The 27,294-nt window shown below is 47.0% G+C and overlaps 1 protein-coding gene across 9 annotated transcripts in view; it reads right to left on the minus strand.

Annotated features, from left to right (window-relative positions):
- The window catches only part of LOC144823148 (UDP-glucuronosyltransferase 1A9-like), a 545,217-nt gene that overhangs the window by 37,855 nt on the left and 480,068 nt on the right, over positions 1–27,294 (minus strand). For all 9 annotated transcript variants that reach the window (XM_078681389.1, XM_078681391.1, XM_078681384.1 and 6 more), the window contains exon 2: positions 10,563–10,694. In XM_078681389.1, coding sequence (XP_078537515.1) covers positions 10,563–10,694 — 132 coding nt within the window. The remainder of the gene's footprint in view (positions 1–10,562; positions 10,695–27,294) is intronic.

Genomic DNA, 27,294 nt, shown 5'->3' on the forward strand with positions numbered 1-27,294 from the left:
TTACTTGTGGGAGAGGTGGGTCACGGAGTGGTCGGGAGAGCATAGCCTGGCCCTCTGGGATCGCCCCTTCTAACAGTGACCATGGTATGGCTTGACTCAGACCCCCCCCCCCTGACAGAATATGTTTGGTTTAGTAAATTGTTATCTATATAACTGGGAGATCTCTGTGTATAAAAGAAGGGGTAGGCGGGCAAGGGAAAAAGGAGAGAAATTGTGGCCGTCTTTAACGAACTGGTTAGGTAAGGATTGATATATAGCCTGAGATGTAGGATTTTGGTTGGGTTTCAGTATAGTATATAATCTTCTTTGTTAAGAATTGTTTTGTTGCTTTCTTAAGAGGAAGGATCCACCGGGGTGGGCGGTGAAAATAAAAAATGGGGCATCAGTCACAGTTTGTTTTTATGTTGTAATGGGTATATTGTTTTCTTTGACTTGTGTTCTGATGTCCTAATAAAGTGTAAAAAAAAAAGTCCGTTCACAAAGAAATGAGCTAGTCATCTTAAAAAGCTACAGCTGTTACTGAACTCTTTAATGCAAACACATTTACCCATAAAGAAATGTAGCAGAGGATATATTTCTTTATGCATAAATATACCTGTACTGTTATTTTTTTACTTTGCTGGGGAAATAGTTTCCCTGTTGAAAGCCCCCTTTTTCTAAAGCACCAGTTTTTGGATTTTCCTCTTCCCTTTGCTACCCTGAAAACATATTACATCTCAGCTCTTTTGAAGGGTGGGAAAATTTGCAACGGTTTCAGAATGTCCACAAACTTGAAGGTTTGTGGGTGTTCACCTTCTGCATGTGTTCAAGGCTTGGAATTCCCTCTCCTCTCTCTCACTAGGTGAGCAGGTACTCATACTTATAATTCTGAGATCGTGGCAAAGTAGGTTTAATATGTGACAATATTGTGCTTGAAAACCGTGTTTTTAAAACACACTGCATACATATTTTAACAAGGGCAAGTTACGTTTAACCAAACAGCATTTTATTTAAACATAGCCTCTGTCCAGCTTCACTATTTTCCTGGCTGTAACACCACGGGGAGCATGCTGAAGACAAGTTGCAGTTCGATTACTGAAGAAAGTGTTAAGCAGCAGGTCACGAGCTTGAAACCAGGCACAGTCTGTTCACAGGCGTGGCTGGTTCAGGTAAGAGCGGTAGGGTGTGGCAGAGTGGAGGGTCGACAGACAACGGAATAGGGAAAATAAAATAAAAACACTTACCTTGCGCTTGCTGCATCGCTGAGTCGGCACTGTGGCGAGCCAAGGTAAGTTTTTTTTTTTCTCCAACAAAAAAAATGTTCCCCCTCTTCTGTCATGTGTCAATTCCTTCCTCCAAAATAGAGCACAAGACTTCTTAACTTTTCTAACTCAATTACTGTAATTTCTTGAGGAGAGTTAAAAACTCCAGAGGTATTTTTTTTAAAAGTTGAAAAGTTATAATTTTGTATTGCCGGAAAGTGCTGCCCAGAGGAAGCAGCTCGAAGAAACAAGCATTTACAATGCAATAGGTCTCGCAGCATTAAAGTTTGAGTTATTGGCATTGTGTATGACAATGACAATAGTTATAACTTTTGCAAATGTGACACCTATAGCATTTGTAATGCAATATGTGTTGTACTTACGTGACTTAGATTTATTGATATTACCAATAATAATGGCTGTTAATATTTTTAATAATTAATACTTAAATAAAAGTTATTGCAATTGAGTCGGTGGAAGGGTGAAGTGGGTCGTGTCCCCGAGTGATGTGGTGGTGTAAATGACAATGCCTTAACAATGTCTTCACTGGGGCTTAATGCAGCGTGCCTTCACACATAAGAAAAGAAGTGGGGTTGGAAGCGCACACCAATTAAAGGTACTCAAAAGGTAATCAAATATTGATAACAAATAAACAATCTTAACACAATTGGTGCAGCAGTGTAACCCTTGCTGTCTAACAGGGGTCAATAGACAAAAGTGGAAAAATGCTACCAAGACGGTCGCAACACTGCGCACTATCCACAAATGGTCACAAAGTGACCCTCTAGGTCATTGAATACAATTTAACAAACCTATATCAAAAATGAATCACACGAATAGCAAATATACTTGTAAATGTAAATCTTTACAGGTAATTGTTGAAATCCCCAAAACATTTTTTTACATTGATATCCTTTTTTAGTTGCATTCACATAGAAATCAAAAGCATGAATTCCTTATACATGTATATTGAGAACATTTACAAAGAGACAGATAATCAATTGTTTACGAAAACATTTTTTAAATGTGGGCCCGATGCATTTCGGGACCTGAGAGTCCCTTCTTCAGGGGCCAATCTACAAAGAAAACAATGAACATATATCACTTAACATAATTGCGTGAATACGCAGCGAGAGGAAAAAACAGCAGAAAGTTGCACGTAAGTACATAAAAGTCCGTGGTTAAATGATGGTATTGTGATCAGAAATTACCAATGCTATAAAACAGCCATGTGTAGAACATATAGAAGGAACCAATGTACTCCACATATCCAAAAATGTAATGATAATAAAAATAATGACAGTAAAGGGACACGTGAAAAAAGTGGATAGAACCCTTCACCTAAAGTCTGTGGGTTGGAGAAAACAACAAGTGTGGAAGTAAACCTTGTAATAACTGCAAAGAGACCCCTGTACTATAAAAATACCTGTCTGTCCTGTGGGGAGACCTTCTGTAACACAAATGGGGATACCATTCAATAAAGGAAACCAGTGAAATGTAGTGGCTAAACACTACTGCACACCTTCAATGTTAACTAATGGCTACACACCTGAATAACCTTGGATGAGGTAGAAAGTGGAGTATTCAAAATCTATAACGGATACCGGCAATTTTCAGGTGATGCTGTGGGGGGCATGAAATATATGGATCACCATAAAACTAAAGCTGTATTGCAAGATTAATAACCAATGGTTACTACTAGGGTCAAAATAAAACACTCACCAAGTGAGAAAAACACGAACAGTCACCACTTTGATTCAAAGTCTTTTGTTGGAAACAGACTCCCTAAAAAAGGGGGAATAATAGTAATTATTAGGCCTTCAGTAATTGAAGGCTTTAATGTCGGGCTATGGTTTTAAAGGAGGGTTTACAAGAGGGCCAGTAAACTTACCGGGTCTAACCGCGAGAAGAAACAACAGTCTGGGGGTCTTCTGAAAGAGAAACGCTGCTGGTCTCCACCTTGCACAATGCTTAACCAGCGTTCCACACAGTGTTTGGAGATGGAAGTGCCATCTTGGCCGTCGCGCATTTGGTTCTTTCCGCAAACGCGGTTTCTTTCTCTTTTGCATCCCAGCATCTTTTTCCCATTTAGAATGTTTTCCTCTGTTTACACACCATTCCAAGATGGCGCTGCCTCATTTTTGGCATTAGTCCTATTCATGCCACCAGTGTCCCACAAGACATTGGACACATTTGAGACACTTATTCACAACGACATTAAGAAACTGTCTTTTACTACCAAAACACACGATAATCTCAATCCACATGAACGCAAGATCATTACAGCCTTAGCTAATGATCCGACTTTAACCTTACAACCAGCGGACAAAGGGGGTGCCCTGGTTGTGATGGAGACCCAATATTATGAATCCAAAGTTCAGGCTCACATCAATGATTCATCTACGTATATGGCACTGTCTTATGATCCTACTACGCAATTACAAGAAATGCTTGATACTCTCTTTTGGAAGCTCTCAACAATGATTCGATAGATGAGCCAACCAAAGCATTTTTGGTTACAACACATCCTAGACGCCCCAGAATCTATATGATTCCTAAAATGCATAAAGACGCCCAGGATCCCCCATTCCGACCCATTGTGTCGGGTTGTGGGTCCATTTTTGATCCTATCGGGAGATTTTTGGACTTTTACCTACAGCTTTTTATTAAAAAATGGCCCACTTACTTGAAGGACACCACCCATTTCCTGCAAAAATTAGCTGGTCTTGATATTGACCCCCAGGCTCAAATTTTGCTATGCACAATAGATGTGACAGCACTCTACACCTCGATCCCACACTCGGCTGGGCTAGAGGCAGTAGAGTGGGCACTACTCCAGACTGACAATATTGAGGTTGATAAAATCTTTATTTTACAACTTTTGAAATTTTGTTTACACAACAGCTATTTTCAATGGCAAAATAAGTTTTTTGTTCAGCTCACGGGGACATCCATGGGCTTTTCTGGAGCCCCGGCGTATGCTAATACATACATGTCGCAGTAAGAGTTTGACCATATCATTTCAAACAAAACATGGTGGGATAAAATACCCCTTTACTGCAGATATATTGATGATATCTTCTTGTTATGGCAGGACACTGAACAATCACTCATTAACATGATCAACACACTTAATGATTTGAATCCTCATATACGTTTAACGTTTAACATCAGCTCGGATGCCATTAATTACTTGGATGTTCAAGTCTTCAAAACACCTTTTAATCAATTTCAAACATCAATATATTCCAAACCGACAGACCGCAATAGCACGCTTCTGCATACTGCTTTCATCCAAGGAGTTTACTTAAGAATCTTCCATACTCCCAATTTATCAGAATTCGCAGGATCTGTTCAGATTCTGCAATATGTCAGACAAAGATGCAAGAATACAAACAGAAATTCCTCAATCGAGGTTACCCTGAGCAGATTGTGCAGGATTGTTTACAAAAATCCCTTCAGAAAACACGTGATGAGCTATTACAACCTACTATTAAACAGGACAATAAACGCATGGTTTATGTTTCCAAATATTCTACTGTTTCTAAGGCTGTCAAACAGATCATTGTTAACCGTTGGGACCTTTTGCAGACTGAGCAAGACTTTCAGGGTATCTTTAATGAGAGACCACTGTTCGCCTACACTAAAGGGCTTAACTTACGCTCACTTCTAGGAAGACCTACCATCACAGATAAGACAAGGCTCTTCACAGGGACCAAACGTTGTAACAACTGTACCCACTGTCACAACGTGATCATTGGAAACACCTTAACACATCCCACATCAGGCAAAAAGATACACCTCAAGCACAATACAGATTGCAATTCAGCCAACATAATATACTGCATCAAATGCCCCTGTGGCAAGGCCTATATAGGTAAGACCACGCATAAACTTAAGGTGCGAATCACCGAGCATAAGAGCCGGATTCGAACTAAAAGTACCACCTCAAGTTTGGCAAGACATTGGGATGAAGCCCACCACATGATATCCCAACTGCGAGTACAAGTGGTTGAGCAAATCATGGTTAGAACTGGTCTAGACATTGACAAATTATTACTACAAAGGGAGATACATTGGATTAAATTTCTAGGAACCATGCATCCAGTGGGGCTCAATGATCGGCTCGATATGATCTGTTTTTTGTAGCACAAGCATCTTAATTGATCACCAGCACTACATGTGTTTAGCGCTCATACTGAGGACCAATTGTATCAATCTTATGTAAATGTCCAAGTTTTTTTGTGATATATAGATTGTATGTACTTTTCTGTTATTGATACATTTTATCAATTCCGTTGTTTTCTATGTATTTTGAATGTCCATATGTCATTATTTTATCATCACTGTATGTATCTACGGAGTTAATTGTTGTTTAAGGGATAACCATGTACATTTTCCTGATTCTTCATTTTAACATTTTCTTACCTTTCTTCTCTGACACACATTCGGTGCATGTCACCTTTTCATTATTTTTTGTCATAGGTTCTTTTCACATTTTTATTTCATATTTATGTGGCACCCAATGTTATATTTTTGATCTGCGCGTTTTTTATTAGTTATATCCTTTTTCCGGTCTGTTTTGCACCAACCATCACCTTACTGACTTGCAGTTTACTTCATCATCCTCCTAAGCAGCTCCCTTAGGGCCGTCGCGCATTTGGTTCTTTCCGCAAACGCGGTTTCTTTCTCTTTTGCATCCCAGCATCTTTTTCCCATTTAGAATTTTTTCCTCTGTTTACACACCATTCCAAGATGGCGCTGCCTCATTTTTGGCATTAGTCCTATTTCCATCTCCAAACACCATTCCAAGATGGCACTGCCTCATTTTTGGCACCAGTCCTATTTCCATCTCCAAACACTGTGTGGAACGCTGGTTAAGCATTGTGCAAGGTGGAGACCAGCAGCATTTCTCTTTCAGAAGACCCCCAGACTGTTGTTTCTTCTCGCGGTTAGACCCGGTAAGTTTACTGGCCTTCTTGTAAACCCTCCTTTAAAACCATAGCCCGACATTAAAGCCTTCAATTACTGAAGACCTAATAATTACTATTATTCCCCCTTTTTTAGGGAGTCTGTTTCCAACAAAAGACTTTGAATCAAAGTGGTGACTGTTCGTGTTTTTCTCACTTGGTGAGTGTTTTATTTTGACCCTAGTAGTAACCATTGGATATTAATCTTGCAATACAGCTTTAGTTTTATGGTGATCCATATATTTCATGCCCCCCACAGCATCACCTGAAAATTGCCGGTATCTGTTATAGATTTTGAAGACTCCACTGTCTACCTCATCCGAGGTTATTCAGGTGTGTAGCCATTAGTTAACATTGAAGGTGTGCAGTAGTGTTTAGCCACTACATTTCACTGGTTTCCTTTATTGAATGGTATCCCCATTTGTGTTACAGAAGGTCTCCCCACAGGACAGACAGGTATTTTTATAGTACAGGGGTCTCTTTGCAGTTATTACAAGGTTTACTTCCACACTTGTTGTTTTCTCCAACCCACAGACTTTAGGTGAAGGGTTCTATCCACTTTTTTTCACGTGTCCCTTTACTGTCATTATTTTTATTATCATTACATTTTTGGATATGTGGAGTACATTGGTTCCTTCTATATGTTCTACACATGGCTGTTTTATAGCATTGGTAATTTCTGATCACAATACCATCATTTAACCACGGACTTTTATGTGCTTACGTGCAACTTTCTGCTGTTTTTTCCTCTCGCTGCGTATTCACGCAATTATGTTAAGTGATATATGTTCATTGTTTTCTTTGTAGATTGGCCCCTGAAGAAGGGACTCTCAGGTCCCGAAATGCATCGGGCCCACATTTAAATTTTTTTTCGTAAACAATTGATTATCTGTCTCTTTGTAAATGTTCTCAATATACATGTATAAGGAATTCATGCTTTTGATTTCTATGTGAATGCAACTAAAAAATGATATCAATGTAAAAAAATGTTTTGGGGATTTCAACAATTACCTGTAAAGATTTACATTTACAAGTATATTTGCTATTCGTGTGATTCATTTTTGATATAGGTTTGTTAAATTGTATTCAATGACCTAGAGGGTCACTTTGTGACCATTTGTGGATAGTGCGCAGTGTTGCGACCGTCTTGGTAGCATTTTTCCACTTTCACACATAAGAGGCAGTATTTGTTTCGTCAGTAATGAACCATTACCTCAGAAGCTACTGAGGTTTCTGTGCACACCTTAGGGACAGGGAGCTCGAACCAGGGCCTACTGCAGCCTACCCAACTCCTGACAATGGCCCAGACACCCCTCCCTCTGCACTTCCTCATTTCCCTGCAGCCACAAACTTCTCTGCCAATTGGGGGACACCAGAGTCGCCGTTCTTTGGCTTTCTGTTTTCAAAGTAGTCAGACAGACTGTCATCACCAGTCCTGTTGCACTATTGCCAGCTCTGCCCGGCCCGCTCCTTTGGTACTCTGCCCGGTCACTCCCGGTATATTAGTGCCCGCTCTGACCGCATTGTCCTTGTGCATTAGTGTCTACTCTGCCCGGCTTAATGCACTGCCCGGCCAGTCCTGGTGCATTAAAGTACGCTCTGTCCGGTAGGTCGTGGTGCATTAATGCCCAGTAAGTCCTGGTGCATTAATGCCCGCTCAGTCAGACATGTCCTGGCAGCCTTTCAGAGGCGCTACAATAATGCTGGCTCCCTTTCCCCCAACCCATGCCTGGCTCTGCCCCAGCTCGTCTGAATCCTGGGTGACGTCATACGAAGCTCGTGGGGCCGAGGCCTTAACTGTGTGGGGCAGAACGAGGAGAAGCAGCAGTGCCAGTCCGGAGCAGACGTGGGCTCCGGTCACCCTTGCCATGGTGCGGCCCTTCCTGTCCTGATACTGCTCTGTACGTCCTGGTCCTCTGGAGCTCTGCCCTGTCAGCCCTGGTGCATTAGTGCCCGCTCTGCCCCTCTTAGTGCTCTACCCGGTCAGTCCTGGTGCACTATCGCCAGCTCTGCCTGGCCCGCTCCTTTGGTACTCTGCCCGGTCACTCCCGGTATATTAGTGCCCGCTCTGACCGCACTGTGCCGGGTCGGGCTTACCTTACGTCAGAATCCACAGGCCAAAGAACTCTCTCCATGTCCCCAAGTAGCCCGGCTCGCTGTCTTGACAACTTGCACCCACTAACCCGGCGTCACGGCGTGGTTGGAACATTTCCCAGAGCAACCGGTTCATGCCAGGGAGCAACTGCTGCCTTTAACCACGTGATGCGCGTGCACTGGCTAAAACGAAACCAGTGGTGGCGGGGCGGGCCACAGCAAAGCAACTTCCACGCACAGCAGAGAGCCCGAGGGAACACGAACCCAAAACACACAGCATTATTTTCAAATCGCAGTGTCGGAGGGGTGGTCGCTAAGCCTCACCCAGCAGTCTCTGGCTAGCTCAGATCTCGGGTGGCTGGGGTCTCCTCTCTGGGCTCCGGCAGGGGTCGACTCCTTGTTTTGGCCTCCTCCGCCCCAGGCTGGAGGCGGGCTCCGAGGCGCTGGCGGGTGTGGTGAAGCAGCTGTCAGCCTGCGGGTGTCCCCAGCCCTCGTGGTCCGCTATTTGCTGGCCCGCCTGCTCTGGAGTCTGTTGTTCGTCCTCTTCCCCGGGCGGGCGCTGCACCGGGTGCGGGGCCTGGCGGCGGTGTCCCGCCTAACACGGACTCCGAGGAAAGCCGGTCCTAAAGCTGCTGCCGCTGCGGGCCCCGACGATGGAAGAACCCTAAACCGCAACTCCCCCTGCTCCGCTCCCCACCCTGCGGATAATTAGAACAAGCACGGAATAGAAACCTGTGGTGCGCGCGCACCACAGAGGAGCCGACGCGGGAATCCAAACCAGTGGTGCGCGCGCACCAGAGGAGAGGGGCAAGGGAGCGCAAAGACACGCCGAGACGAGGTAGGGGATGTGTGTGTGTAAGCGCCAGTGGGTTCTGTGTGTATGTGTGTGTGTGTGTGTGTGTGCGCACGGCGGCGGGGGGGAAGGAAGTTCTGTGTGTGTGTGTGTGTGTGCGTGTGTGTATGCGCGGCGGGGGGAGGGGGGTTCTGTATGTGTGATTGTGTGTATGCGCGGCAGGGGGGGCTGTATGTGTGTTGTGCATGTGCTGTGAAGAGCCTGCCGGAATTGGAGCGCGTGTTCACGCGCGCAACCTGATCCGATTCCGGCAGGCTGCGTGCGCGTGCCAGTCTCTTGTCTCCAAGTCTCGCTACTCCTTGAAAGCTGAAACGATTGCAATACTCTTGCTTTGCAACAGCAGGCGCGAGACCTAAAAAGCTAGAAATACCACGTTTGACATGCAAAATAAAATCTTCATTTTGTGGAATTTCACACTCAAATTCATGTTATACAAAGCAAGTTGGATGCCAGTCTCATCGGACGATTAAAGACAGACACCATAATCACGCAGTTCTTTTGGAGTGAGACCTCTTTTAAATTAAAAATGCGAGGCAAAAGCAGGTTAGGGAGCTCTCAATAGCATGTGTGAACAATGCATTGAGTTCGGGTTTTGTCTTAATATTGATTTGATTTAATTGTTGCATTTATAAAGCGCGGGCTGTCACTCCGAAAGGAGCCTCCTGGCGCTAGTCGGAAGAAGGTTGAGATGGAGCTGCGGGAACCCTATATGAGGGATAGGCAGAATTTGTCTGAGGATCTGAAAATCCAAGTTTTCAGTGCCTTCCTAAACTGTGTCTCTGTTTTCAGCAACCTCAGGTGTGTTGGCAAGAGGTTCCAAGAAACCTTGCAGTTCTGCATTAATAATGGATGCTCAGCAGGGATGTTAGATAAGGGAATGACCTGTCCGGGGGTAACACAGCCCTAACTGAACCTTATTTCACTTGATTGAACCCTGCTCCTCTCCAGTGACCCTCCCCATGATATTTATGAGTTTCTGGTTCTAGAAGGAGGCTATTCTACACCAACATGTCAGGATTAGGATAGCGAGGCTTCTGACAGAGCCTTGCCCATTTCTTTGGTCCTATGTTTCAATAGCAGAAGGTTCTCGTCTGTGGCCAAATATCTGGGGCCAACTGAGGTTGGAGCATTGCTGTTGCCAGAGTCCATGGAGGCCCTCAAACATTGGTTTAAACCACAATGAAGAAATTAGGGCTCAATGGAACTCGTTTCACCAACCTCTAAGTGGGGATTTAGCCTGAACCTACAGATTGCACACGGATCTTTGAAGGATGTGCATCTACTTCTAACTGCCTTCCTCCTAGACCTTTTCAGCCACATCCAAGACACCCAATCTTTTCTCACAGAACTCTGCTATGTACGCCCTTGAATGCGGAGAGTGTGTTGGGTGGGTTTCTTACTCACCGTCTGAGGAACTGTTCCCAAAGCCTCAGCGATGGCCATCGCTTTCTTCATGGGGATTTCGGACACCATGGACCCCAGCGAGAAGACTACTATGCCGTGCTCACCAGAGTCATCCACCAACTTTTGAAATTCCTGCAGAAGAAAAAAGAGGGAAACATTAGATACTTGTGAACAAACGTGCATTTACTATGACCGGTATAGAAAAGATAAACAGACAGAATTATACGCACAGGTTTCTGGCTTCGTGCAGACCATGCTCCTCAAGTATAGCACCGGGTGAGGATCCTTGACTAATCCATGTAATTGTGCATTAGGCCCCCTTTAATGGCGCAACTATACTTAGAGGGCTGGTTGCACTAGCGTCAGAATTATACATAAAGGTTTCTTATTTTATGCAGAACCTTTGCAATTGTGTTGCCCACCAGACTGACCCTGGAGGGGCATTCGACTGAACTGAATTTGTGCCAGGAAACGGCTAACTTTCCCGCAATGGTTTGCGTGCGGGTAAGCTCACACACATTGATGGTCACAGGATGTGCTAATTTGAATATTACGGTTAGTCACCATTTCTCCCCACCAGATGAGGTGCTAAAACCACGGGTTGGTTGCCTCCTATTATCCCCACATATACCGTCCTGAGGTACACTTGCAGGCAAAGGCTCAACCGTCCTATATAGCACTAGTCGAGTCGAAACGTCAACGATCATACACCCATGTACCTGGACCCATCCAGCCTTTCCCTATTACGTGCCACAGATGAATACAATCTGTGATTGTGTAAATAGACCATGTAAAATATTGTTGGGACAGGACACTAAGATTGATACGTTTGATCAATCCCACATTGAACTTTTTCCATCCTTGTTCACTCTGGGAATAATTTCCACACTCACCTACTTTCGAGCACTCTTTCTTTGCACATTCCCCCTTGGAGCAACCCTCAAAAAATGTCCAGTGATAAATCTCTATTGATGAAAATAAATCCAGTTTGTTTCATATGAATTTTGTTTTCCGCACATCCATTTTTCATTGTTAAAATTTCGTTTTACCTTTTTCATTGTGAAGATTTTTATGTTGAAGCATTGTTTATTATGAAGAGCGTGAATTCATTTTTGCTCATAACTAGGAATTTGCGAATTAATTTAGCGACTAGGATTGATTGGTTTGAGGACCACTGTTTTTCTATATTGAACGTTACCCAGGTCCACAAACTTGTATCGGGTCACCCCTTACCTGTAAGGACTACGTAAACAACCTTTACTTGGGAATCCCCGAATATTTGCTGTCAAGACTACAGGTGGTTCAGAAAGCTGCAGCGAGGGCAATACTGATGCTCGGTCCCAGAACACTAATGTCTTCTCACCTGAAAGCCATGCACTGGCTGCCGATCCGTAAGAGGATAAAGTTTAAGGCGTTGGACCTGACCTTTAAATCTTTCCATGGGATGGGGGCCCCCTAGCTTAGGAAGCGAGTACAATTCTATTACCCACATCGTGCCCTGAGGTTTGCAGCATTTCAGCTAGCTTGCATCCCCAACTCCTCCTATGCTCGAATTGGTGGCTGCTCCTTTCAGGTACAAGCAGCACAACTTTGGAACAAACTTCCTCTGGCACTTAGACAAATGCAGGATCTTTTCCCTTTTAGGTAGCTACTGAAAACCTGGTTACTCCATCTATAGTGTAAATTAGCCAGCCCAAGCTCACTGTTAGCCCCACCCAGAAGGTTTAGCGCCGGGACACTATTGAGTAGCTGGCACTTTATAAATCCCTAATAACATAACATACCACTAAGGTCTGAGATACCAGTGGGAAGATTCCTGGGTGAACCCATGCAAGAGCCTGTCTTCAATAGGCATGAGGGCCCGAGGAGGGAGAAGCTTCTACTGATTATTGTGCAGGATGTAAGTGGGTAACACACTACTGGTCACTGTTAGGGCTACTATCCCAGGGGGCGAGTTTACACAGCACCAGGTGAGATCCAGTATTGCTGCCAAGGGTAAAATATGCACACATTAGCCCACAGCTACACCAGAACATCTCATGCTTTCCATGGTGCTCTGAATCCATATTTGCATGACACATTGAAGGTTTCGGGAGGATTGACTGGTCACCTGCCTACCTGTTTATCTCGCTGCCTTGATGTGGTACGGTCAGAGTGAAGGCGTAGGACACTTCAGGATGATGGACTGCCAGAGACAGAGGCTGTCAGAACCCCTTTCACTGGCTTGGGGCAAGCAGGAGCTACTGGGCTCAGCTCTGGGGGTTTAGGCCTTTTACTCTTGATGTCCTTGGGCCCGACCTCTTATGGGTCGTGAGCAACTGGGCCAAGAACCCTTCAGCACTTGAGTGTCAGTGGTAGCGCGGTTCGAGCACTTCATTCCTTGCATCTACCTCCTCCCGAGAAGCCTTGAACACAGGCTCACAACTTAAAATATGTTCGGTAGCAGCAATCAAATACTTGCTTTTATGAATAAAATGGAATTTTTATATTGGACTCAAAGGAAAATTATGGCATACCCAAATAAAAAACAGTCCCCTGAGGTTAGTACTTAAGAGTTCGGTAAGCAGGTCCTTGAGTCGCTCTTCCCTTTCCCACTAATGGTAGTGATTATTCCCCATTCGCGATAAGCAAAATTCAGGTTAGGCCCCACTAGTAGTCAGTCTCAGGAGTCCCATTCCAACTCTTCAAAGTCAAAAGTGTTCCAGAGCCTAAAGAGCTAAGAAGCAGAACACATTCATCTGGGCCCTGATCACTGCACAGTATGATGCTACATCAGCGCTCGTGCTACATTCCTCCTGGTAAAGGAAGTAGCTTTTCATCATCATGATGTAAGCACCTCGGAGGGGGGCGTGGCTTGAGCGCCGACTGAGATGGCGGCGTGAGCCCGGAGCTCCGTCCGGGATCCCGTATTTCTCCTGATTATACCTGCACCGGGGCTGACGAAACGACCGGAGCGGTCACACCCCGCTCCAGACTCGCAGGGGCGAACGTTGCGGGACCGGCGGAGGTTCTGCGGCGGTGGGGAGAGCCTGCGCGGAGCTCCTGTGGGATCGCGACCCAGCGCCTAAAATGGCGGCGGCTGTACCCAGGGCTGGTGTGACGGAGGTCAGTGGAGCTGCCTGGCAGTGGTGAGCGGGGAGCGGCTGCCGGCGGGTGCCCAGCGGGACAGCGACCTGACCGCGCAGGAGGGGCCGGCGACACCCGCGCTGAGGAGAGCGCTCTGCTGACAGACGGCTGGTGGGTTGGTGGCCCTTCCCCCACCGCTGCGCTTGGTGGGGTCGAGGAGCGGGCTGCCCTACGACGACGGGACCACCACTGGCGCATACTGAGGGGAGGAGGAGGCGATCACCCCAGAGGCTGCCGGGTGTCAGCGCGGACCAGCGGGCCCCCCCGCTGAAGTGGAGCGGCGGCTTGGTGGGAGACCCCAGGACACACCCGACCATCGGCAGGACCTGAGAGGTCGGCGGGTGAGCTGAGTGCAGGTCATAGGACTGCACAGAGTGGGACGGCGCTGCCTAGGGCTCACGCTGTCGCCCGCGCATCAGGTACACTGCCAGAGGGGACGGCGGAGGCCATTACATCACGCAGCTAGGGGCTCTTGCAGGGCCTGAAACGGAGGACTGCATTGGAAGACCCACGGAGGTGGCGGAACTGTGGGCCCAATCTTTTCCACCTTTGGGCCTCTGGCGTCGGCTGGCAACGGGGCACCGAGTGGCGGAGAGCCGTCCACTTGTGTGTGGGCGTGGTAGGTTCCGAGCCTGCACTACTGTATAGCTGGGGCCTGCAGTCTACACAGGGATGTGTTGATCCCGGAGAAGCACGTGGACATTGCTCATTTTCGTAACTGGCGTGCACTCCCTTACGCCGGGCGGCCCTCAGTGGAGTGGAGAGCGCCTGCTCCGGACGCGGGTGCAGTGCTGGCATAGGAAGATAACCCGGCCTGCGGATTTGGGACTGTGGCGGCACTGTTCACCCCCAGGTGCTGTGACGAACATTTGTGGGTTCTTTCAGATGGCGGATGTGGATGGCAACATGGCGGCCGGACGGAGTCAGAGCATGACGATTGGGCCGGACGGGGCTAGCGCTCCACCGGAATGCCCGGAGGCATCAGCGCAGGAACGCAGGTTAAATGCTCGCCTGGATAGTATATTGGAGGCGATTACAGCGACCAAAGAGTCATTGCACCAGGACATAGGGCAGGTGGCTACGGGGCTGGGCCTCTTGAGGGCGGATCACGCCAAACTATCTGATAGGGTGAAGGACAACGAATCGCTTCTTCAGGAGCTTAAGCCTGCGGTGGTCACCGCGGAACATAAACTTTCTGATATCCTGGCCCGACTGGCGACGCTGGAGAAACGAGCGGAGGATTCCGAAAGTCGCAACCGCCGGAACAACGTCAGGGTGGTGGGCCTGCCGGAAAAAATCGAAGGGGACGATGCTGTGAGGTATATGGAGGACTGGTTCAGGTCCACAGTTGCTCCTGAAGGCTTGTCTCCGTTCTTTTCCATTGAGAGGGCGCATAGGGTCCCGTCTCGTCCTCCCATGCAGGGCCGTCCCCCCCGACCGATGGTTGCCAGGCTTCTGCATTTCAAGGACAGGGACCTGTTGATACAGAGGGCGAGATCGGCGGGACCCTTCCAGGTGGACAATAGCCGAGTCACAATCTTCCCGGACTACACCCAGGAAGTTCAGAGAAATAGAGCGACATTCCTTGCGGTCAAGAAAGAGCTCAGAGAGGAGGGTATTCAATATTCGCTGCTCTTCCCAGCCCGGCTAAGAGTGATACTGGATGGAACGACCCACTTTTTCCACACCCCTGATGAGGCCTGGTCGTGGCTGGAAATGTACAGGGCGGGAACTGACCGCCAGCACAAGGATGGGAAGGAGAAGAAGAGGCCGACTCAGATTCGGAAGTCTCAGCGGATCCGCAAACGCGACCGGCTGAAGCAGGCGATGCAGGAGGATGTATTGGCGGCGGAACGGAGGGGAGCGCTGGCTGCCACGGCGACGATAACAGGCTCGCAGCTCAGGGAGTTGGAGGAGGACTCGGAATCGGAAAGCGGAGGCCGCAAATCGGGTGGTGAACTTTCTGAAGCGGACAGCTCTGTGGGACCGTCGGTCACGCCGCAAACGGCGGATGGGATGTTTAATGTATAAATGTGGGGGTGTGCCGATGGCTCTTCATTGATGATCACTTATCCAGTTGATCGGCGTCTAGCAGGTACTCTGTTGTAATTTTCATATGGGATCTTGGGCACGGGGTGTGGGTTGGCCCGCCGCGGGTTGGTGTCGAGGTACCCCCCTATTGCCCTTAAGGCTCCTGTGGCGACTGCCACAGATTAGTGAACTGTGTGTACTGTTGAGGGTTTGGATGGAGGCTGACGCTGCGTTGTTAGGTCCTGTACTGGGGAGTGGGGTTGGGGAAGTTTGTTGGGGTGTTTGGGGGGGCGGGTGTGGCTGCAAAGATGTGATGGGTTGGTTGGTACGGGTGGAGGGGAGGAGAGACAGCAGCGATGGGGTCATTATCTGATGTAAAGTGCATAACATGGAATGTTCGGGGTCTCAGGACAATGTCTAAAAGATACAAGGTGCATGCTTATCTAGTGAGACAGGGTGTTCAAATTGCCATGCTGCAGGAAACTCACTTAACCAAACTAGAATGTGATGCATTGCAGAAAAGGTGGCGTGGCCAAGTGTTTGGAACCTCTTATTCGGCGTTTGCGAGGGGGGTGCTGATATGGGTCAGAGCGGGAGTCCCATTCCAGGTCACGGATCGGGTGGTGGACCCAGGAGGTCGGTATGTGGCAGTGAGGGGGAGGCTGCATGGTTCTGAGGTGGTATTATGTAGTGTTTATGCCCCTAATGTTGACCAGGCCCGATACTTTGATGTACTCTCGGGCTCCATGGCCCACTTTCTGGCGTGCCCCATTATCCTAGGGGGGGACTTTAACTCAATCACAGATATAGTATGGGATAGGTCCCATCCGCCGTTGGCGGAATCCCCGGTACGTAAGCTGTCGGACCGTAGGAGGGACTGGCAGGAACGATGGGGTTTGCTGGATGTGTGGAGGATGCAACATCCTGCTGATAGAGATTACTCCTTTCACTCGGCGCTGCACGCTCTACATGTCAGAATAGATTCTATACTGTGTAGCGCCCACATGGCAGCCATGGTGACCCATACTGAATATCTGGCTAGGACCATCTCGGACCATAACCCCCTGCTGATGGCGATCAGATGGCAGGGGGCAAGATCTGAGATCCCTACCTGGAGACTACGGCCGGACACTTTAGAGGACCTGGTGTTTGGGGAAACGGTTAGACAGGGCTTAACGCTGTATTTCGATGAGAATGAGGGCTCGACTGCAACGAGATCGCTGGAGTGGGACGCACTGAAGGTGGTGGTGCGAGGTGTGTGCATGGGTAGCTTCTCGAATGTACGGACGTCCGTCCTGGCGGATTTGGGAAAAGCGGAATGTGTGTTAAGAGACATTGAGAGGAATAGGCCGGAACGACCGGATTTGCAGGAACGACTGCTGGAAGCGAAGGAAGTGGTGGCAAGGGAAAGAGAGATTGAGATGCTATGATTATAAGCTATACCTCTTAAAGGTCCATGCGGAGCGGGATAAGGTGGGTACGTTGTTGGCAAGGATTGCTGACCCAGTGCCGAGGAGTGGCCCGATTATGTGCATCAGAACCGAAACGGGGGAGGTGGTCCACTCGCCGGCGGCCATTCTGAAGCGTTTTCAGCGGTATTACACGGGCCTGTATGATACTCGGTTGGAGGCGGGCCCCTCGGCCATGAGTGATTATCTAAGCGAGATACAGCTCCCAGTGCTAGACGAGGAGCCGGCAAGGGATCTGGGAGGGCCGATCTCTCTCATGGAGATCTGAGGGGCTATTAAACAGATGGCCAGGAACAAGACGCCGGGGGTGGATGGACTGCCCATTGAGTTTTATGCGAAATACGTGGATGTACTGGCGCCCAGATTGTTGGCGGTGTACTCGGAGGCGATGGCACTGGGGCGCCTTCCCGTTTCCATGAGAGAGGCGCTGGTGGTCCCGCTTTTGAAACCAGGTAGGGATGCACTGGAGGTGACGTCGTATAGACCCCTGTCTATGCTGACGGTAGACTACAAAATCTTGAGTCGCGTGTTGGCTACCAGACTGCTCCCGCATATGACCGGGTTGGTACACGGTGATCAAGCAGGGTTTATCCCTACTAGGAGCACCGCCACTAACACACGCAGATTGATCGGTATATTGCAGGATGCCTTGGGCTCCGACAGCGCATCGGCTGTTTTGTCAGTGGATATCGAGAAAGCCTTTGACAGCCTTGAGTGGTGCTACCTGGATGCGGTGCTGGAGAGGTTCGGACTCAGTGAAGGGTTTGTGTGCTGGACGAAAGTTTTATATTCGTGGCCACGGCAGGGTGCGAGTGGGACCACTTATATCATCCGCTTATCCGGTGCGTAGAGGGACTAGGCAGGGCTGCTCGCTTTCTCCCCTACTGTTTGCTCTTGCGATGGAACCGCTGGCGGCGCGGGCCAGGACGGGGGAGTCCTTTCTGGGAGTCCGGTGCGGCGGGACTACTCATTACATCTCCTTATATGCCGACGACCTGTTGCTGTATTTGGAGGACACGGAGGTGGCTTTGCGTGGGGCCATGAGGCTGCTCTCCTCCTTCGGCGAATTGTCGGGGCTTAAAGTGAACTGGGATAAGACCTGTGTTTTCCCGCTGCGAGCGGATGTTCTGCGCCCTGCTCTTGCGGTGAACGTGGTATGGGCGGACAGGTGCTTTACATACCTGGGAGTCCGGATCTACCATGATGCGGTGAGCCTACTGGAGGGAAATGTGGGGCGGTGTATCAGGGGATTGCGTGGCTGCATGTCCTTCTGGGCTACTCTCCCTTTGTCGGTGCAAGGACGGGTGGCATTGTTGAAAATGGTGGCACTCCCTCGACTGTTGTATTATTTCAGGACCCTGCCTATCTGGATCCCGCAGCGGATTTTTCAAGATCTGCGATCAATGAATATTGAGTTCATTTGGGGGCTGGGCAGACGCAGAGTGGCGTTGCACACCATGACTCAGCCCAAACTTGAGGGGGGGATGGCAGTGCCAGATTTTGAATTATATTATCTGGCGGCTCAACTCCAGATTCTGACACAGAATGTGGCCAGGGAGTTTAGAGGTCCTGACCGGGTCCGGGGGATGGGTATCCAGAGACACGTCCTCTCCTACATTGTTATGCAACAGAGATTGGCATTGCGGGAGCTTACCTTAGAAGAAAAAACCCTCCGACTCTGTTGGAATAGGAGCCTGAAGCGGGTACAAGCAGTGCGACCGTATGCCCCGGAGATTCCCGTAGGGATGCTGACGGCTCTACCGCATGGGGGAGATTGGTCTCCGCTGGCGGAATGGGAAAAGTTGGGGCTACAGGTGGTGGGCGATCTGTTTGTGGAGGGGGTGTTGGCCCCGTTTGCGGTGCTCCAGGAGCAGTTTGGTCTCCCAGATGGGGATTATCTCCTGCACGCGGCGGTATCTGCGGCAATGCAGAAGCACTGGAGGGGGGGACTGACGGAGCCGAGCACGACCATGGCCTGCCAGTATGTGATGATGGCCGCGGGTACAATCAAGGCGGTGACCTGACTCCAATCGCGGATGTTGAACGACGGGCTGGAACCGCTCACGGCGCTGAAAGCTAAATGGGAGGACAGTGTGGGCAAACCTATTCCGGACACAGAGTGGGGCCACATTCTGGCTCGGACATGGAAGGGTAGCAGAAATGCCAGGTTCCAACAAATACATTTCTTCCTCTTGCACAGAGCATATCTGACTCCGGGCAAACTCCGCCGGCACTTTAAGGTGCGAGACGCGGCGTGCCCGAGGTGCCTAGCTCGTGAGGTCGAACTGGACCACATGATGTGGGGTTGCCCGAAGCTGGGTACGTATTGGCCCGAGGTGGGCGCCCTTCTGAATGCGGTTACGGATAGGGAAGTGGAATTTGACATGGCAGCATGCCTTTTACTATGGTTTCCCCACACAGCAAAAACGAAAGTCACGAGCAAGTTCATTGATTTGGGGCTTATGCTGGCGCAGAGGGAGATCACCTGGCGTTGGAAAACTAAGGAAGGCCCGGCTGTGGGACGATGGACGAATGAGTTGTTGAAGTGGTCGAGGTGCGAGAGTGTATTGAGATTGCGGCAGGCCACGAAACTGGGGAGGGAGAAGAGCTTAGAGGCGGCTAGAGCTTGGGAAACGATTGTGCAGGCCTTGTGTGATCACTTAACGGTAGAAACGGAGGAGAGACTCTCGGAGACTGAGTTCCAGGAGACTAGTAGCACGAACGTTTGATCAATATTGACGACGCACTGATATGTCCAACGCACATCATCACCACCCACATCAGCAGCGGTTAGAGGGAGGGAGGGGATAGAGGAGTACGTAGACTGCCCTGTTAGAGCTGAAATGGGATGGCGCAGAGTATTCACCGGGCGGGTTGTCATGTTGCTGTAGGAGCGGGACTAGGCGCTGTGGACCTACTGAACTTGAGTGTTGTTAGTGTGGTAGGTACGACCCCTCTAGGGGGTATTCGGGGGGGGGGGGTTGTTGTTGAGGGTACAAAAATGCGGAACCAGGACTGTGTTGTTGAACTGACGTCCCTATGTACCAGGCTGGGAGACCTCTCTTGCACATTGATTTCACGCCGCCCTGCCTCCGGGATGTGGGCTGATGGGCTGTGTACTACTTAGGACAAATGTGGTATCTTGTATAAGGACGGGGCTGATGGTTGACATTCCCGATGTTTTGTCTGTAATTCTGCAATAAAAACATACTTTCCAAAAAAAAAAAAAATTTAAGCACCTCGGACGACCCTCCAGGTTCAAGAAGGCAGCAATCCATGAGACAGGCCTATGTCATTGCACACACGCATGATCAATGTTTGCCCATGACAACAAAAATCAACACCAGGGATCCAGATATATTTGCAGCTGGGGCACTCAGGGCAGGAGTATACATCCATCACCATGCGGGGGAATTTTGAGTCCCAACAGAGGAGGCGCTTGTGTCCATGGTAGGCTGATAAGTGAAGGACAATTCTTACTGTGTAATTTTGTTTTACCTTGTGTGACTGCGTTTAGAATACTTTCTAGGTGGACATCATGTGTAAATAGGCTTACACTGCTATGCTCTATTGTGACAGGGGATGTACAAACACCCAGAGCATAGCACCCACTCTTCCCTATGCATGTTATCACTGCACCACTGTGAAGAGGCACATCTATAAAACACTGCTAGCCCACTGGACCACAGGTGTGAGCCTCATCTTGTTACTAGTAAGTGACAAACAAAGCAAGACTATCAGGGTGTAGTGGTTATTAAAAAGGGCAGAAATCCAAGGCTGCATAAGCAAAGGCAGGGCTATGAAAGAGCTTAGCTCAGGTTAAGTGCAAGGTAAAATACAGTAAGCAAGCAACAGTAGACTGTAGTCTCGAAGACCAGGAGAACATACAACTTTTTTATGCAAACTGCTTTCAGAAGCAACACGTGATCTACGGATTCTCAAAGATGACTTGGAAATCTATCTTCTGGTGGTCTGCAACACAGCCTCAGGCCTGCAAGACCAAAACCTAGCTCCTTGGTCACTCCAAACACAAGAAAACAGAGTGCCTCCCTGGACAATGGGCCTACACTTGATACATCGAGGTGAACGCGACACCCCGTGGTGGTGGCGGCAATTTAGGGCCCTCCATATAAGGGCAGTGGGCTCCTAGTCTGTTGATGCTGTGGAGCACTCAATCTAACTGATTGACTGTAGGGTCTAGACTTTTGGCAGTGTCAGGGGTCCTAGTGTTTAATAACCTTGGCCAAGCGACACTGGCGTCCTGTTCTGTTGCCAGTTTTTGAGCCCCTCAGTTTTAAAGATTCCAATTATTATCAGTTTCTGTCCTGCACCCAGTGTCAGAGGGTCTCAGTTTCCCAAGCCTCATCTGTTTTTAGTACGTTTTGGGTTCTGATGTGCTAACAGTTTTAGGACACTTGGTTTCTGGCCTGCTGTCACTGTTATGAGCCCTCAGTTGGCATACTACCAGTGCCCACTCGCCCTCAGTGTTAATGACGATTAGTTCTGGACTGCTGCTCGTGTTTACTAGTGTCCACCACAAAGAGGGAGAGAGCGAGTTTGTCTGCAGTCAGTGTGATTCCAACGATTGTGGGGTTCCGCCCTGCTGTGATTGTGGGGTTCTGTCCTGCTATCATGGTATGATGCCCTGGGGAAGGGATGTCAAGGGAGAGGAGCTTCTCTACACGCAGAGGTGGCAGGAGTGTGTTAAACCACTGGCTCGAGCAATTACTAAGGGAGGGTGAAGAAAGAGGCCAGTGGTTAATCAGTGAAAAAAAGAAGTACCGGGGCTCTCGTCAGGAGACAGCTTGCACCAGCCCATTTTCCTGCTAAGGTCACCTATAACAGAACCAACTACTAACTATGAAAGTTGGAAGAGGATTTGGCCATACGGCCAGAGCTGCCTACCTCTGCGCTGGGGAACCAGGCACGAGTCTGGGCGTCGGTTCGACATCCTGTGATTCTGGGCAAATAATTTAATGTTCCCGTGCCATAAATGAATGTGCCCTTAACTGGTGCTCATGAAGAGCGCCGGTGTTGATGATGAAGTGCCAGTGCTCAGCACCGGAAACCACCGCCTCAAATTAAGCACTGAAACAGGGCCTCAACACAGACCCTCAACAAACAAAACATCAAATAATTATTCGGTCGGCAAATAAAAGCAGTGGACAATAGGCACTGTCGGAATAAAAGAGGCTGTGATGGTTGTATGAAGCATTCTCTTTGTGTTCTACATAGTGCTTAATACTGCCAGTGGATGTTTTAAAGAAATACAGGATTTGGAGGCAGCACAGGCTGGAGGAGGGGAGTGGAAGTACGAGAAGCAGAGTGTGCATGTAACTGGAGATAGAGTATGGTAGAGTGATAAAGAAAACAGACCCTCACCATTTGTGCCCTCAGGTCGGCTGAGGGTTTTGTCGAGACTGGAAAGGCAAATTTACTACTCGACCTCCAGCCCTGAAACACTTGGGTAACATTCAACTTTCTCCAAATTAGTCTAGGAGGCTTATTTACTATATTAACTCCAGTCTTGGAATATTTTGGGAAAAGTTAGAAATTCTCCAAGTGTTTTAAAAAAGGGTTGAACAGTTGCAGTTTTCTATTACTGACCGGGCACTGCTCAAGGTAAGAGTCTTAGGAATACTTCACAAACAGCAGAGAGAGTCCTGCACAACAATGTGATTATTTCCTGTATATTGCCACTCTGCACAATTATAAATGGTCTGGTATTCCAACGCCCAGATCTTCTAGGTGTAGTAAGTCTGGATATGAGTCTACCGACTTGAAAATCAGGCCAGTAAAATTGCTTAGGGAAAAGTGTACACTACAGCATGGACCCTCATTCCAAGCCCCTATCCTCCTCAGATTAGGTGTTAAATGTGTATCTTAAAACCATTGGGATAGGGGGCGTGGTCTGGCCACGCAGGAAGATGGCTGCCTGCTGAGAGAGCTCCGCCGAGGGTCGGACCCCTGACGAGCCTCTTCGCCTCACCTGCTCCAGTGGGACGTCTCTCTGCTGATGAAAGAAATCCGGCAGTCCTAAGGATTACGGCGGTGTGTTTTTTTTCCGCATGGAGGCTCCTCTTCAAGTGATGGCGGAGTGACGGTGAGACGGCCGACTCCCAAGACGCAAGCCTCGACATTTGCGCGCTTCCGTGCCTGCGCCTCTCCTCAGCCGAGGCGGAGCCTGCGCTACTCCAGGACCGCGCCTCCTTTCAACCAAGGCCGCGCCTCCTCAGACGGTGGGAGCGCGATGTGTAAGCGCTGCAATCATTTTAACTGTCTCATGCTACTGTGACTGATAAAAAGTGCACTTCTCACTAAACTGCATAAGAGATAACTCTCGTGGCTTCATTTAATGGATATATTGCTTTTTTGAAACACCATTTTTTCCACCTGGATTGCTCTTTCACATTGTTTAAGTCAGTGCCTGTGGTAAAATTACGAGGATTCGGTCTCTCTGTGCAATAGTTATTTGCCTGACTACATTTGTACTCTTTCACTTCTTCAGAACTTTTTGAGTTTTACACTATATTTGTTGCACTGAAGTTGGTGCTGCGTGTCAGAGAAGGCTATATCTTAATTAGACTCAGAAAGCGCAGACTATGGTCTGACCTCAGGTACAGCCTATATAGCACGAGATTCGCTAACAAAGGCAACATTCCACATTTTGCAAGCAAAATACTCCTAAAATTCACAAGAACACAGGCTATTCACAAGCTGCAATTACTCCTTTATGTCTGGGAAAGGCACTTTAACAGCAATGAAGGAAATATAATTGTTTGGCACATTTGTTTTTTCATGGTCACATTGTTACTCAATTAAATGTACTCATGTGCACGGCGGTTTTGACTTACTGGAGGGAAAATTACTATTGCGCTGTATAAACGCTGTGAACTGCATTTCTATTTCCTCATGTTGATGTGACTAATAGGCAGCGCCCTCCTCAGGCTACTCACGTTTTACTTTCCTCTCAGGCTGCAATTACTCCTTTATGATTGGGAAAGGCACCTCTACGGAAGTGACAAGAACTATTCAATTAAATGCGCACATGTCATTGCTGGAGGAGGAAAACTAATATTGCCTGACATATTCTTTCTCTATTATTAGCTCCTTCATATAAAACGTGCAGTGACCACCATTTGACAGGGCGGAAATCTTGGTTCTGGCAGATTCATGTGCATGAGTACTGGTCCATTTCTCCCTCTCACTCTATGGGTTATAAGTGATATCTGGGTGCCACTTGTCTGCTGTTTGCCTTGTCTTTTTTCTTGCAGTGTACACCCCATTACTTCATTGTTATTCGATACATTCCTGGCTTTATCATTGCTTCATATACCAATATTTCTTCCATTCGCTACTGCAGATCATCGTTAAAGCGGTGCAAGGACATGGCTAACAATAGGAATGGTGGCCGTGGGCCCAAACAACCACTTTTCAATGAAGTGGTAAAGCAATCCTCTCCTGTGGTAGCTAAGGGCAATGGCTCTGTGTCGCCTCCTTCATCGCAAGTTGCATTGCCTCAGAGTGACAAATCCTTATCTGACACCATGCAACGCATTTTGCACGAATTATCTGGGGTCAACCGGCGGTTAGAAGGTCTGGACATTACTATGACTTCATTGACTACAGAAACTAAATCTATCAGGGCAGAACTTACTGCTTTTCACTCCAGGATTGATGTCATCGACTCTAAAATACTAGACATTGAAGGTCGTCTGGATTTTGCTCAGGGCTCAGATCAGGACTTACTTTTCCTACACAGTAAGATCATCGATTTGGAAGATCGCAGTCGTAGGGACAACATCCGTTTTTTTGGTTTTCCAGAAAATATTGAACAGCAAGACATGAAGTCCTTTCTTTGTGATGCCCTTCCCACTCTGACTGGAATTTCTTTTACTCCCCCTCTTGAACTTCAACGTGCTCATAGACTAGGCCCGCCTCGTCATGGATCTTCTGCACGACCTAGACCAATCATTGCTTGTTTTCTTCGACATGAGCAAACCAGACAAATTCTATCACTGGCTCGCACTCGTGGCTCCTTTCTGTTTCAGGGTCATACCATCTACATGGCTGCAGATTTCTCTAAAGAAACAAATGAACGACGGAAGGCGTTTCTTTCCATGCGACCCCAATTACGCCAAATGGACATCAAATATGGATTTGAACCTGCACGTTTTCGTGTTACTAGGAATGGAAAATCTACAGACTTTTATGATCCTACATTACTACAGCAGTTTCTGAACGATATCAGGTCCGAAGACATGGAAACGCAGTCTCCTTCTTCTGCTCAATCTTCTCAGTCCAAATCCTCATCTATGAATCTTCCAACATCTCAATTATATTCCTCTCCTGAATCAAAGCAGCGTGGCAGAGATCCCACTCGCCTGCTTCGCTCTCAAGATGGCAAGGATTCTGCTTTACGTTCTGTTTCTTCTCACACCAATACGCCACACAGAGACAAGTCCAGATCGCCTCTTAAAACACCTTCTGATGCAGTTTGACATTTTGTTTTGATATTTGAATGTATTATTAATTTTTCATATTCTATAAGTGTATAGCAGTGTTTATTATTCATGATGCTTTCACTGCTTGTTTAGCTCACAGAGGTTCTATGGCATGGTAACCAATAAGATTCATTTTTCTTAGTCTTACGTATTATTCTGTGCTCTATTGTTTTTCTATATTTACTATTACTATATGATTTACAGTTGGCAGTTATTTACCTATTTTCAGGTTTTGCTTATCATATCCTTTAAGACTATCCCTTTTCCCACAGGAGATAATTATCCCTTCCTGTCCATTTTCCTAGAAATGATGTTGTTATTGTTATTACGTTTATTACCAATTATTTCATTCTTATTCTATAAGTGTATAGCACTGTTTATTGTTCATGATGCTTTCACTGCTTTTTTAGCTTACCGAGGCTTTACGGCATGGTAAAATAAGATTCATTCTTCTTAGTGTTTTATATAGTATAGTATTCTGTGCTCTATTGCTCTTATATATTTACTATTATTATGTGATTGACAGCTGGTAGTTATTTAGTTATTTAACTATTTTCAGATTTTGCTTATCATATACCATAAGACTGTCCTCTATCCCACAAGACATCTTTCTCTCTTCCTGTCCATTTTTCTAGATATGGTGTTGTTATTGTTATTACGCTTATTACCAATTGTTTCATGTCTTAATTATTCCAGATTTCTCTGATGTCCCTTTATTTTACTGTTTTCTTGGTTTAAACTGTGTTTGATCATTTTTCTTCTGTTTCTACTCTGTTGTATGATCTTAGGGTTTTCTTTCTTCTTATACCTACTATCTCTTTCCTTCCTTTTCAAGGACAGTGTTAGTATGTTCCCCTTTTTTTTTTTTTTTTTTCTTGTCATATTATTCTCGTCTAGGTTTTTATTACGCTTCTTGATATTCGTTTCATATATTAATTACTCCGGTTATATAAGATATTCTTTGTTTCTTTATTGTATTATTGCTATTTTTTAGATTAGGATAATTTCTAGTATCTGCTGTTTTAATTGTTTACTACTTCACGTGTGGATCTATAGTATTATAAACTATGCGCATTGTTTTATTTTGTGCTATATGTTTTATTGTTATACTGTGAGTTTTCAACAAATTGGAGTATTTCTGCATTGTAGGTATCGCTCATTATATACTGCATATGTATTACTTATTACATATAGGACTTACTCCCCATTCATGCCCCTTTTCCATGTTCTGGTTATTGTGTTTAGATTTACACTGTCCATCTGCTTTATTAGATACTTCGGGTTTTGACATAATACACTTTTATTATATTGTTCTACTCACTTATATATATATTGTCTCTAGTCATGCTCTCTTGTCTCCCCATGAGTGCTTTTCTTCTTTTGTCTACTACTTTCTCTCTCTCTTCCTATGGCTTTTTTTTTTTTTACTGTTTGCTATGGGGACTCCTTCATTTACTCCGCTTCCTTTAGTCTTCTTTTCTTGCCTTCTAGAATTATTATTTATTGGATGATATTTATAACATGCATTTAATCATTCTCTTTATTCATTGGTTTTGCTTTATTATGATACTTAATGTTTTCACACGATTTTTGATAATGTTG

The sequence above is a fragment of the Lissotriton helveticus genome, chromosome 3_1, assembly GCF_964261635.1.
Source record: "Lissotriton helveticus chromosome 3_1, aLisHel1.1, whole genome shotgun sequence".
Lineage (NCBI taxonomy): Eukaryota > Metazoa > Chordata > Amphibia > Caudata > Salamandridae > Lissotriton > Lissotriton helveticus.